At 42.2% G+C, this 14,801-nt stretch overlaps 1 protein-coding gene across 1 annotated transcript in view; it reads right to left on the bottom strand.

The window, feature by feature from the left end:
• LAMA3 (laminin subunit alpha 3) overlaps positions 1-14,801 on the bottom strand; it is a 240,097-nt gene that overhangs the window by 199,870 nt on the left and 25,426 nt on the right. The window contains exon 2 of the mRNA XM_053912463.2: positions 11,117-11,269. Coding sequence (XP_053768438.1) covers positions 11,117-11,269 — 153 coding nt within the window. The remainder of the gene's footprint in view (positions 1-11,116; positions 11,270-14,801) is intronic.

The raw sequence follows: 14,801 nt of genomic DNA, 5'->3' as shown, positions 1-14,801 counted from the left end.
AAGAGACTCAGCGAGTGGTGTGCTGGTAAACTGGCCCCTGGAAAAAAAGAAGCCCTGATCTGTAATATTTGCCGATTTCTGTGGTGTAAATGTTCCCACCATGGTGGATGTCACTGGATATGGAGCTGGGAGAAGATGCACAGAATCAGCTCTCTCACCTGGCAGGAGCCACCAGCAGCACACCACTGAACAGCCTGCTTTGCCGGTTGGAAAGCTTGCTTCCTCTGCTTGAGTACAGACTACTTTTCCTAGCCTCCTCTGCACTTAGGTAGGGCCATGTGACTGAGCTTTAGCCAACAGAATAAGAACTTTCAAAATAAGGCTATACCACTTCTAGCCTTGCCCATAAAAAATTTCCCACACATAATCTCCCATTTTCTTTTCTCCCTCCCCCTGGCTGGAATGGAGACAGCCCTGAGGTCATCCTAAGGAACCACGTGTTGAAGATAGTGGAGCCAAAATTCAAGGAGTCTAAGTCTTTGAATTATTGTTTGGAGGGAGCTGTCTGGCCAGGATCAGTGGTGTCTGAAATGTTTGCATGAATGAGAATTAAACTTGCATTGCATTTTGCTCCTAGAGTCTGAATTTATTTATAACACATGGAGTAAATGGCAACTCAATTTTATGGCTTGAAGAGTGGGTAGATGATTTTAAAAAAATGCATCAGTTGAAGGGGAAAAGTACTGAAAAAGAGCCAGTATGACCAGAAAATATTGTTTTTAGGTCAGGAACTATTTCTCAGACATTATTTTCTAAAATAGTGTTTAAAGATCTTGGAATTTATTTACTAACATATATTACAAATGCTGTTTGGGATAATGGTTCAGAGAAGCAAACAAATTTGACATCTCAGGGATTTGTCTGTTGCTCTGGATCCACTCAGCTTCCCTGAGTATTTTGTGTATAAAAAGATTATGATAGGAGAACCAAGATGGCGGCGTAGGTAGACACACTGCGCCTCCTCGCACAACCAGAACTGACAGAGAATCGAACAGCAAGGGGGACCAACACCAAGGAAACAGAAAATAATCATTCATCCAGACTGGTAGGAGGGGCGGAGACGGGCACCGGGGTGGAGAGGACTCTCGGGGCTGTGGCGGGACTGAGACTGGCGGAGTGTGGGACAAATGGCGCAGGCAGTCAGAGCACTAGCAGACCCTGCGGCCCCACATTTGCACAGATAAACCGAGAGGGCCGGACTCAGAGTGGAGGAGAACGGGGCAGGCAGAGCAGCGGGTAGCACCCTGCGGCACCACATTCACCCACAGATAAACCGGACGAATGGCAGGGAGCGAAGCAGACCGCGTAACCCAGGGCTCCAACTCAAGGAAATAAAGCCTCAAACCTCTGATTGAAAACGCCCGTGGGGGTTGGGGCGACAGCAGGAGAGACTCCCAGCCTCACAGGAGAGGTCGTTGGAGAGACCCACAGGGGCCTAGAGTGTGCACAGGCCCACTTACTCGGGAACCAGCACCAGAGTGGCCCAGTTTGATTGTGGGTAGCGGAGTGAAAGATTGAAATCCGGAGGAGAGTGAGGCGGGCGCCATTGCTCCCACTCGGCCCCTCCCCCACGTACAGGGTCACAGAGCAGCGACCAGCGTTACCCCGCCCCCGGTGAACACCTAAGGCTCCGCCCCTTAAAGTAACAGACGCGCCAAGACAAACAAACAAAAAATGGCCCAAATGACAGAACACTTCAAAGCTCCAGAAAAAATACAACTAAGCGAGGAAGAGATAGCCAACCTATCGGATGCACAGTTCAAAGCACTGGTTATCAATATGCTCACAGACTTGGTTGAATCTATTCGAAAAACAGATGAAAAAATGAAGCCTATGCTAAGAGAAACAAAGGAAAATGTACAGGGAACCAATAGTGATGAGAAGGAAACTGGAACTCAAATCAATGGTGTGGACCAGAAGGAAGAAAGAAACATCCAACCAGAAAAGAATGAAGAAACAAGAACTTGGAAAAATGAGGAGAGGCTTAGGAACCTCCAGGACGCCTTGAAACGTTCCAACATCCGAATTATAGGGGTGCCAGAAGGAGAAGAGGAAGAACAAAAAATTGAAAACTTATTTGAACAAATAATGAAGGAGAACTTCCCTAATCTGGCAAAGGAAATAGACTTCCGGGAAGTCCAGGAAGCTCAGAGAGTCCCAAAGAAGCTGGACCCAAGGAGGAACACGCCAAGGCACATCATAATTACATTACCCAAGATTAAACGCAAGGACCTACATCCAAGATTACTGTATCCAGCAAAGCTATCACTTAGAATGGAAGGGAAGATAAAGTGCTTCTCAGATAAGGTCAAGTTAAAGAAGCTCATCATCACCAAGCCCTTATTATATGAAATGTTAAAGGGAGTTACCTAAGAAAAAGAAGATCAAAAATATGAACAGTAAAAATGACAGCAAACTCACAGTTATTAACGACCACACCTAAAACAAAAACAAGAGCAAACTAGGCAAACAACTAGAACATGAGGGTTGTCATTAAGGGAGTGGGAGGGGGAGAGGGGGGGAAAGGTACAGAGAATAAGTAGCATAGATGATAGGTGGAAAATAGACAGGGGGAGGGTAAAAATAGTGTAGGAAATGTAGAAGCCAAAGAACTTATAAGTATGACCTATGGACATGAACTATAGGGGGGGAATGTGGGAGGGAGGGGGGTGGGCAGGATGGAGTGGAGTGGGGGGGGAATGGGACAACTGTAATAGCATAATCAATAAATATATTTAAAAAAAAAAAGAAGAAGGCAAAAAAAAAAAAAAAGATTATGATAGTCAGATGGCCAGATTCTTCCTAATGTGCAAGTTCCTTAAAAGGCACCTCAAAGGCCTTTTAAGTTACTATAATAGCCCTGGATGGTGTGGCTCAGGGGATTGAGTGCAGGCCTGAGAACTAAAGGGTCACTGGTTCTGTTCCCAGTCAGGGCGCATGCCTGGGTTGTGGGCCAGGTCCCCAGTAACTATAATAGCATAAGGATAAAGTTGCATCCCCAGTGGCCCAGAAGACTTTATTGGTCCTTATTTTTCTAACCACTCAAGATTTATTTGTTTTCAAAGGTTGAATTTCATATTATATGCTCATTAATAGAATATTTATTAATTACAAATTTGCTTGAATAAGATCTGTATCTTCTAACTGTATGATAGCTGTAACAGACGTAAGTGGTGTTGCAAAGAGACCCAAGTGTCATGACCAGCCCCTCAGTGAATTATAATGAGTCAAGCCTGGTTCACTGCCACCGGAAATCTTGTCTCACAGCAATATGCTTCTGCTGATACAATACCCTGGAGAAATTCAGACTGACCCTGAGTCATCCTTGGGTCATCGTACATTTACTCAGCAACTATTTATTGAGCATCTTCTTTGATACCGAACACTGTGCACGATGTTGGGAGAACATTCATGTACTGAACAAAGGAGACATAGTCCCTGGCTTCCTAAAGCTTGTAGTCTAGAGAATTCCTGAGGAATCTAGAAGACTGGGTCAAATCCAAGAGTCACCCACTTTCTGGATTGAGCTCTATCCGCCCAGGGAGCCAACTGAGTCAGATTCCTAGTGACCTGGTCTGCCAGGCATCCCTAGAACCAATTTAATCCTCAAACCCCAACAGCCCAGAAAGAATCAGACATAGTCTTCCTCCCATCTGAGTCAGAACTGACAAGGGCAGCAAAGAATGTTCTGTATTCATCCACCAGAGTCCCGTAAAGTTGAAGAGGACCAGAAAAGAAAAGATCCCAGAAGGCACCTGAATACTAAATCCACTTGCAGATGCTTGGAGCCTATATTCACACCTGGCCCCTGGGGAGTTCATGATCTATGCTAAGTTGATGAAAAAATAGATTAATAGGAAATTTCTCTGTGCCCTTTTTTTTTTCTTTAAAAGATGTAATACTATTTCCTTTACTCTTAATCTCAGAGCTTAAGAAACATTTTCTGAATTTTAAATTATGTTTTTGTAGTGTTTGATTGTATGAATACCTAGGGGGATTTCAGGGTCTCGGTCTACACTGCCTCTCTTCCCTGTCTTAGTTTGGGTCCTCTCTGAAGCCAACCCTGAGACAAAGACTTGGGGATAGGTAGTATATTTGGGATTTGACCTCAAGAACCATGATTTGGGAGAGAGTGGGGGACACAGAAGAGGGAGAAAAGCCAATGGGTGATGTGTTAATAAGCAGACTCCTACCCGAGCAATTGGGGCTCAGTTCTGGTGGAAACACTCAGAAGTATAAAGAATGCACATCAGAACTGTCCACAGAAAGGCAGGAAAATGGAGAATTTTCCCTCCAACTCATCCTCCTGGGTTGAGGGTTGCCCCTGAGGGCACTATTCCTACACTTCCTGGCTGCTCTCTGCACAGACTAAAAAGACCTCTCATCAGGAAGCAGAGAGTCAGGTGTTGGTCCTTGAGATGGAATGTGATTGGGCAGGGGCACAGGGACTGTCACCAGGGCTGCCTACACAGAGGGGGCCAGGGGGCTGTAGGCAGGCCTTGGTATCACAGCCCTTGCCTCTAACACGGCCCAGAGGACTGTCTCATCTGCTGTCTTGCACTCCAGCCCGGCCCCTTTCCCCACCAATCCTGCAGAACTGGGCTCAATGTTTCCTTTCCTCTTCACACCTCAGCGGAACCGATGAGGCAGGCTTGCTCTGCTGTGCAGCCTTTCATGCCCTGAGCAGGTTCTCCAATTCCTTCCCACCCGAGAGCCAGCCCCTCCCCAACCCCCTGCCACCTTGACTTCAGGGGACAGTGAGAACCCCTGCCACACCCACTCCCACATGTTTTTCCTTACACCTCACCCTGGAGGAGGAAAAGTGGAGATAAACATAGGGAGTCCACAGAGTAAGATTCATTCTGCTTCTGAAGGAAAGCCAGGAGCATGTCTAGAGCCCTATCTCGCACTGGGAGCTCTCCCGAGTCACGGCTTCCCAGGAGTCCAGGAAGAAACAAATGTCCCTATGTTCCAGAAATTCTCCTTTAAAAACTGGACACCTGTATTTTGCTTTAAATGTCAACGTCAACTCATTACACCTGGCCAGACAAAATGAAAGTTTCCTGTTAGACATGTTTTTATTCTATAGCCTGAAACTAATGAGTAAAGTATAACCAAGTGAACTTGAATAGCTTTGGAAAACAGCCTCTAATGAAGAGCAGAAACTTCCTACATTTGCCACCTTGTAAGGGGGAAAGCTGTCCTTCAAGATAAAGTCTTAAAGATAATTTTCTATCTGTCAAACTGTGCTGGCCAAGAAAAATACCAATAAAAAGAACCAACTGGTCCAAAAGGAGACAGAAAAAAGTGATCCTTCACAACGACTTAGCTGTCAAACTGACTACAGCACATCCAAATCGAATTTCCATTCTCAGCAGCTGGAGTAAAGCGATTTGGTAATAACACGTCATGGCATCTATTTCCTTCCCCAGCCATGTACCAGTAGTCACACTTCCCTAATATAAGGCCTTCAGGTCACTATTCAACTGTGAAATCTAACCTCTCAGTGACACTTTCATGGTTAATTCCAGCAAAAAGCAGAAAACAGAAGTCCCACCAACGGGGCACAAAATATGGATCTCATGAGATGAAACACGCTTGTTAAAGCGCGTTTTGCACCAACACAGAGAGGGAAGAAACACTTCGGGCTGATATGATTCGTGTCGCTGTTCCTGTTTTTAGAGCATTTTCTATAGTACTGTATACAGCGTTTTCTAGGGGAACAAAAGTTATAAGTGTTTTCATAATATTTATTAAAGTTCACTTATTTTATTAAATAAAACATTTATTTAGAATCCACTGGCCTAAAGAGATTTAAAAATGAAGCAGTTAACTTGTTTAAACCTCGCAGCAGTCCTAGGAGGTGAGTTTTATATTCATCTCACTTTATAAATGAGGAAACGACAGCAGAGAGCAGTTAGGTCTGTTGCTTAGGGCCACAGAGTGAGCGAGCTCTCCTGGAGGTACAGACCGATCCAAGGCCCACACTCCCACATACCTCACAGAGCAGCCTCCTCCGCCAGGACAGAGGTGGGTGGACAAAAAGTCTCCGCGAAGATGTTTGCCATGGCTAATGTCTGCTGGCAACCAGCAAATTATTAGATTGTTCCTATGTTGTTTTTTATTCAACTGTCTTAACTGGAGATTTTTTAGTACAACAAAGTGTGCTTTTAAAGGTAGTTGTTTTTTTTTTTTTTTTTTAAATAGCTTTAAGGGAAAAAGAGTAAGTCTAGCAGGTACTAGTAAGTTCAGTACACATCATTTTGATGGGTTGAAATTTCCAGGTAACTACAGAAATCCTCAGTTAAATAACAGGTATAATAGGTAAATCCTAGTCATTATAGCAAAATCTCTACTGAATTAATACTGGAGGTGAGCTATTAAAAGAATAAGAATAATTTGTAGTTGAAATTCGGTTTATAAACTCTTTCAAATCATGAGAGATTTACCTGAATTATCTCAGATACAAATTGACAGTGAAAATATTCTCAGGAGAGGTCTAATTTAGCACAACATACAGAATGAAAAGTTAAGAGAGCCCTTCTATCACCAAACTATCCCCAACCAAAATGATGATAACACATTCTTTCAAAGAAATCTTAGTATCATTCAACTTCCAGTCTGTGGGATGCATTTCCCTTTTTCAAGCTTTCAAGCAGTATTTCACATACAAACCGTATTCTGTGCACAGCTGTAGCCAGAAAGAATAGTATAGACGTTAGTATTAGTTCTAGTGTTAGTGCTGATAATACCTAGCAAACTCGCACAACAGCAGCCGTCTTTTCTTCTTGTTCCCGTTACCGTCTGCAGAGCTCGTTGCTGTCTCTCCCACTAAGAGCCAATCGATCTTCTCTTTACCTGACTTTCCAACAACTCTTCCCCCATTTTTTTCTCCCCGTTGCAATAAAACTCTTCAAATTAGATTTCTGTACTACAAGTCTCAATTCCTCTCACATTCTCTTTTAATTTCCCTACAGTCAGGTTTTCAACCCTGTCTCATCAAAGTTGCCAGTGACCTCCACATATTGGCAGACCCAATGGTGAATTATCAGTCATTATTGGTTCTATGTCACTTGACACAATATTTGACATATCTATCTGCTTTCTCTGCTTTTTTCCTTGAAATGCTCTCTTTCCATGAATTCTTTTTTATAGTTATAATGGGATATAATTTACAAAACATACAATTCACCCATCTAAAATGTACAATCCAAAGGTTTTTTAGTATGTTCACAGAGTTGCCCAATCAATTACAAACAATTTCATCTCTCTTTCCCAAAACAAACTATTGCTGATGGTTGTAGCTACCCATTTCCTTCCCAAATCCCCAGCCCTAGGCAACCACTAACCTACCGTTCTGTCTCAATAGATTTGTCTATCCAGACATTGTACATACATGGAATCATAAGATGCGTAGTCTTGTGACTGGCTTCCTTCACATACAATAATGCTTTCAAGGTTCATTCATATTGTAGCATCCAGTAGAAATTCATTCCTTTATATTGTTGACTAACATTCCATTGTATGAATATACCATATTTGATTTATTTAGTCATCAGCTGATGGACATTTGAGTTGTTATGACTAATGCAGCAATCATAAAAATGCTTCAATGAGTAAGTACAAATACTCCTTAAGTAAATGAAATTATGTAAAATCTCAGCCAAGAAATGAAAAAATACTTTAAAAGAACCATGTAGAAATTATAAACTGAAAAATAAAATAACTAAAATTTAAAAATTCACCTGAAGAACTAAATATCAGAACAAATATAAAAAAGACTCAGTGAATTGAAAATAAAATAATATGATTACCTAATCTGAAAAATACAAGAAAATCAATTGAAGAAAAAATTAACAGAGTCCCAGGGACCTGTGGAACTATAATAAAAGATTTAACAATTATATCTTCAGAATCCCACAAGGAGAGAAGAGAGAGGGGCTGAAAGAATATTTAAAGAAATAATGACTGAAATCCTGCCATTGATGACAGCATGGATGAGCTTAGGGGACATTAAGCTAAGAGAAATGAGCCAGATGAAGAAAGACAAATAATGTATAATCTCTCTTTCACGTATGTGGAATCTTTTAAAAAATGGTTGAACTCATACAAACAGATGCAGCAGAATGTAGAATGGTGGTTACCAGGGGCTGGAGGGTAGGGGAAATGGAGACAGAGATGCTAATCAAAGAATACCATCCTTCTGTATAAAATGAGTAAGTTTTGAAGCTCTAATGTTCAGCATAGTGACTATAGTTGGTAGTACTATATCATATACTTGACTTTGCTAAGGGTAGACCTCAGTGTTCTCACCACACACTCACAGAAGAGGTAAACATGTGACATATGTGAGATGATAAATGTGTTAATTAACCTCATTGTGGTAATCATTTCACAAATTATGTATTAAACCATCACATTGTACACTTTAAATACATACACTTTTATTTCTCAATTATACCTCAACACAGGTGGGGAAGGAAGGAGAGAAGAAAGGAAGGAAGGAAGGAAGGAAGGGGACTGCCCAAAGTTGGTGAAAGTTATAAACCTACAGATTCGAGAAGCTGGAAAATCCTAACAGGATGAATCCTAAAGAAATCTGCACCAAATGTCTGTCTGCGGCCCAGACAGTTTTCCAGACTCATATCTCCAAGTGCTTAGTCCACATCTCCACTCGGACGTCCAAATAGTATTTCAATCTTAGCATGTCCAAAATAACCCCCGTAGTCTCCAACACCTTGGTAAACAGCAGTTCCACTTGCTGAGACCAAAAGTCTTGGGAGTCATCCCCGAATCCTACATTCTTTCATACTCCCCATTCAGACCATTAGGAAGTTGTGGCAGCTCCAGCTTCGAAGTATGCCTGGAATCCAAACACCCACTTCCACTGCCGCCAGTGGATTATTGGGACAGTCTCCCAGTGAGCTTCTACACTTGCCCCTCCATAATCCTCAAGAGAACAGCCAGAAAAATCCCTTTTAAATATAAATCCAGTCATATCATTCCTCTGCTTGAAACTCTGGAATGACCCTCATTTCACTTAAAAGCCCAAGTCCTCACATGGTCTATGGGGCCCCATGTGATCTCATCTTGTCTTATCTCCCTGAACTCCTCTGCCACCACCTTCCCCTCCCTCACTTTGCTCCATCGACTCTGGCCTCCATGCTGCTCCTCGTACTTTCCAGACAGCCCCTACCGTAGAGGCTTTTCAGGGCTGATCCCTCTGTCTCAGCAACAGATGACATGAGTAGCTCCTTCACCTGCTTCAAATCCTTCCTCAATAAGCCCTGTCCTGACCATCCTAATTAAAACTGCAAACCATCCTTGCCTCTGGCACTGATGATCTTTTTACCGTGATCTACTTTTTCATTTTTCTAGAACTCTTATCAGGTTCTAACATAGCATATTTACTTATTTATTATGTATATTTTGTTGGCTGTCTCCCAAACTGGAATCTAAATGCCATGAAGGGAGGAATCTTCATCTCTGTTGTTCCCTCATGTATCCCAAATGCCTAGAACAGTGCCCAACACATACAAGGAACTCAGTAAATATCTGTTAAAGGAATAGGGTGGAACAGATGGGAGGCACTCCCTGCCTGGCCTGAAAAGGGAAATAAGAAGGTGCATCAGTTTTCTATTGCTGCTTAACAAATTACCACACACCTGCTGGCTGAAAATAACATCCATCTATTGTCTTGCAGCTCTGTAGGTCAGGAGTCTGGGCGTGGCATGACAAGGTTCTCTGCTCAGGGTCAAGGCTACAATCAAGCCGTCAGCTAGATGACTGGATAGACCCATTTCAAGTTGCCAGATGTTGTTGGCAAGATCCAGCTCCCTGTGGTTGTAGGGATGAGGTCCCTACTTTTTTGCTGACTGTTGGCTGGAGCCACTCTCAGCTTCTAGAAACCAGCTTCTAGGCCCTTGCCAACTCCACAGGCAGTTTACAACATGGCAGTTTTCCCTTTCAAGGTCAGCAGGAAGTCTTCTCATGCTTTGAGTCTCCTCCCTGTAGGTAGGGCTAAGAGCTTTCCTAATTAGAAGAGGTCCCCCAGGATAAACTCCCTTTTGATCAACTGACTTGGGACCTGAAACACACCTGCAAGATCTCTTCATCTTTGTCAAATAATGCCAACTAATCACAGGCAAGACATCTACCCTATTTGCAGTGCAGCCCACACTCCAAGGAGAGGATTATACCGGGCATGTACACTACGGGACAGGCATCCTGGGGTCATCTTGGCCCACCCCAGGAGTAGAGGCCTGAAGTCACTTCCATTGTGAGCCAGCTGGCCAGACGGGGCCAAAAACTAAGGCAGTAAGTGTTCACAGAGTCAGAACTTCCAGGAAAGAGAATGCTATAAAAATATCTTTGCCGTGCCTATGTTCCTAGCAGCATTAATCGCAGCAGCCTGAAGGTAAAAACAACACAAGGGCCCACTGACAGATGAAGGGATAAGCAAAATTCGGCATACACACACAATGGAATATTATTCAGCCTTATCAAAAGAAATTCTGACACATGATACATGCAACATGGATGGACCATGAAGACATTATATGCTTAGTGAAAAAAAAGCCAGTCACAAAATGACAAACACTGCGTGATTCCATTTATCTGAGGCACCTAGAGGACTCAAACTCATAGAGACACGAAGTAGGGTGGCGATGCCCAGGGGCGGGAGGAGAGGGACAGGCGGAGTTAGTGTTTAATGGGTAGAGTGTCAGTTGTGCAAGATGAATAGGATTCTGGACATCAGTTGTACAACAATGTGAGTGTACTCAACACTACCGAAGCATTTACAAATGGTTAAGATGGCGAAGTTTATGTTATACATATTTTACCCCAATTAAGAATAATAATAATAATATCTTGGCCAATGGAACTACTTACAATGACTTTCTAGCTCATTTAATAGACAGACATAAATGTCTGCACTGTTTACAGGCACCATACTGTGTGTTGAGGGATGCAAATATTAATGTAACAGGCTTCACAATGATTAGTGCATTAAAATTGAAGTTTGGGTTTTAAAATAATTATTATTACATCAAAATTGCCACCGAAACAATGGTCCAAATGATTTTCCCTCATTGCAGTTGGAAGTAGAACTTACCTGCCCTAGATCCAAGGTGACGTTGACTTGGTTGTACCGTGTGCCTGAGGAGAGAGGAGGGCTCTGCCACCAGCGTTCAGACCCGTCGATTGCATTGGTGGCTGGGTGTGCTTTCCTGGGGTCCTCAGAGTTGCAGTAGTCGCAGAACTGCCCCTGATTTTAAAAGAAAGAAAGAAAGAAAAAAAGTGCTCTTTTTAACGTTCAAGTAATTTTGTCTTACCAATTTAGTAAAAAAGATACCCCAAACAAATGCTGCATTCTGAAGACAGTAGGAAGGCTTTCCCTTTCATTTGACCTTACACCATATCACCTACTTATACTTCTGTGTGTTGTGTGTCTCAGATACAGATTCTGTTTAGCTTCCATCTTTTACAGCCCTGCGTTTCTTGTTCTGAACTGTAAGAAGATATGGTTGCACTTGGGATGCAAAGATCTTTGCCTTCAGCAAGTTCTTTTTATTGCTTATATGCTACTTGGTGCAAATTCTGTGTCAAGCACTGGGATACAATCCCAATGGAGGTGTTAAGTACAGTAGTCCCCTTTACCTGCAGGGGATACAACCCACGACCTCCAGTGGATGCCTGAAACCACACATAGTACTGAACTCTATCTACTATGTTTTTTCCCATACATACCTATGATAAAGTTTAATTTATGAATTAGGCATTAGTTAACAACATTAACTAATAATAAAATAGAGCAATTGTAACAAAATATTGTAATAAAAATATGTGAATGCGGTCATTTTGTAGTAGGCAGTGAGATACAGGCATGAGCGGAGCAGGAACAATGGTCCAGGTGCAGAGGGTCACCAGGACAGAGACCCCGAGGTGCCTAGCAATGGGCGAAACTATAAGCCCTTGCATGACCACTCCCTTAAGCATTAGCTCCTGGAAGATGACATCTAGGCTTCAGCTGTGTTCCAGCTTCAGGACCAGAGAAGCAGCAGAACCAGATGGAGTAACACCATGGGTAAATTTAGGACCAGCTTGACTAATGACCCCCTGGTGCTGACCACTCAGTGGAGTCCATGAAGGGGCACACCTGGGAAGCTGATGAATATTCTATTGGGATTCTCCCCTAAGGCCTTCAGATAAAATCCCTTGGTCCAGGGACCCTGCCTGGCTCTCTCTATGGAGCACGCCCCCTGCCTCCCCCACCTCACAGCCTTTCCCCTCCCCCTTCTTTCTCCAGGGTTCTCTCTGTCTCTCCCTCTCTGCCCCCTTCCCCCTCCACCTTTCCCCTTTCCCTCTCTCTCCTTTCTCCTTCACTCCTAAGCTCCAAGGGCCTTTCTTTGTGGTACCTTGTTTCCTCAGCCCATTTCTTGATGGCTCACTTCTTCTGTGAGAAGAATAAACTTTCTCTTATAATTTTAGTCTTGGCTCTGAATTCTCCTCTTAGGCAGAACTCAAGAACTGAGGTTGTTGAACTGAGGTTAACACCTGGTGTCATTTTTTCTACCACTAACAACTTTTCCTGGAGATTCCTGGTTGAAGTCTTTGTAACAGGCTCAATGCTTTCTGACACACTACACTGCCGTCAATCATAACATGCTTTGTGTTCATGTCTTCCACAAGTTCAATACCTCTTCCAGCTTAACTAAGGCGTTATCACACACTGTGGCTATAACTTTCGCAGTCTGAAGTGCAACAACAAAACTGGTACAAATTTCTTTTGCCTTCACAGATAGAAGATGGGTTCTTACCATAGATCTCAGCAATCTCACCATACAATTTTTTCTTTCCTTAAGTCAAAAACTTTCACCTTCTCACTTAGAAGAACTTTACAACTTCTCTTCGGCATTTGAATTGCCAGCATCACTACTCTTGCACTTTGGGGAATAATATAGTCTTGGGGACTATTATGAAGTAAAATAAGGGTTACAGGAAAACATACACGGCAGTACCTGGTACCTGAAGCTGTCCATCTGATAACCAAGATGGCGGCTACTAACTACCTAACAGGCGGGAAGTGTCTACAACGTAGAGGCACTGGGCAAAGGGATGATTCACATGCTGGTCAAGATGGCACACAATTTCATCCTGTGACTCAAAATGGCATGGAACTTAAAACTTATGAATTCTTTATTTCTGGAACGTTCCATTTAATATCTTCAGACTATAGTTGACTACAGATAACTGAAACCACAGAAAGCAAAACTGAGGATAAGGGGGAGCTACTGTATACAAGTAACCATAAGGGAAGTGGGGCACTTCAAGAGTATGGACTTCTGGGTCAAAGACAATAGATAGTGCATGGAGTTGGGAAAAGCAGGGTGGAGGAGGTGGATGTTAAGCTTCCTGTGAGGAGAGGACTTTAGGTGGCAGTGAGCAGCAAATGGGGAAGGTGTCCCTGTAGAGGACAGAAGCCAGCTGATCCAGCTTAACAATAGCACATGTAATAACAGGCAAACGGGGGAGACGTGATGGGCTCTGGGTGCCAGAGTGAGAAGTCAGTAGTTAATTCAGTTCGTAAATGGGAATCCATGTCTACCTGGGGTGATTATCTGCTTGGTCTTATCATCACTAACTTCTTACTGAATTACTCTTTTTTGGTAGGCAGAATCACTTGATTCTGTTTTGTTTGTTTACTTGTTTGTGGCAATAAAGAATTTTATAGCCATTACAAACTAAAAAGCTGAACATAGGCCTTTCTAATATATTGAATATATTTTAACTAGGTCAAGGATCATGCTCACCCAATGGTACTCTTCACATACTGAACTACTTTGCTCTCAAATTAAATTACCTTAAGGTATAACCACCACATGGGGGTGGGAAAGAAGTAAACTTATACCTTCAGCCTTCCCTGACGGCATTACAGTTATCCAAGTTAGTGTCAACACTGACTTTTGGGAAGTTCACAGACATGAAAATATATAGTTAAAGATGAATACCTAGTAGTGAACTTTTCCTAAGTAATAAAAATGAACAAAACCATCTGTTTCTCTACACGTGTCATCAGAAAAAGACTTGACAGCAAAGACTATCAGAAATAACTTCTAAAACCAATAACTCCACAGTTAATGGTTATTCTATATTAACTGTGTATAATAGCCAAGGTTAATTGATACTTCATTTTACCATATAAAATAAAAGTTCTAACAAAGATTCCACAAGCTTAAATGAAACAACTACAAGCTGAAGTATAACATATACTTTTTTCTTGAAAAATAAAAAAAAAGAAATTGTATTCTAAAAATACTTATACACTTAAAAACTAATTTAAAAACTAATATTAGGAAGTCTAGCTTTTTAAAGTTACTGTTAAATGGTCAGGGTGAGAGTTTTTATTCAAAAATTTATTAAAATATCCCTTCTCTTTTCTTTCATTTATTTTCTTCCAGAAGTTTCCATGACTTTTCACCCTGCACCTCAAATGTCACATTTACTGCAAATCAACTTATGTGAAGACTCAAAAAAGTTCAGTAGTGCCTTGAAGGAAATTGGAGTGTGGATTTTAAAGTGAAAAAATCAGAAAAATAACTTCTAAAAATGTTACAAACTCTATTCATACTTCCAAATTATTTTTCCTGAGATCTTCATGGAGATTTAAGTATATGTGGAAATGCTGCATGGATGGGTAGACCTGGGGCTGAAGAGCCTTCTCAGGGAGGCCAACACGATGACCATCTCTGAAGGAAGGGCCTTGGCACTGAGAAGCAGGACTTGAAGAGAAAATAACC

Source organism: Desmodus rotundus, chromosome 10, assembly GCF_022682495.2.
Source record: "Desmodus rotundus isolate HL8 chromosome 10, HLdesRot8A.1, whole genome shotgun sequence".
Classification (NCBI taxonomy): Eukaryota; Metazoa; Chordata; class Mammalia; order Chiroptera; family Phyllostomidae; genus Desmodus; species Desmodus rotundus.
Note: the sequence above shows the minus strand (reverse complement) of the source record. Positions and strands in the feature narration are given on the sequence as shown.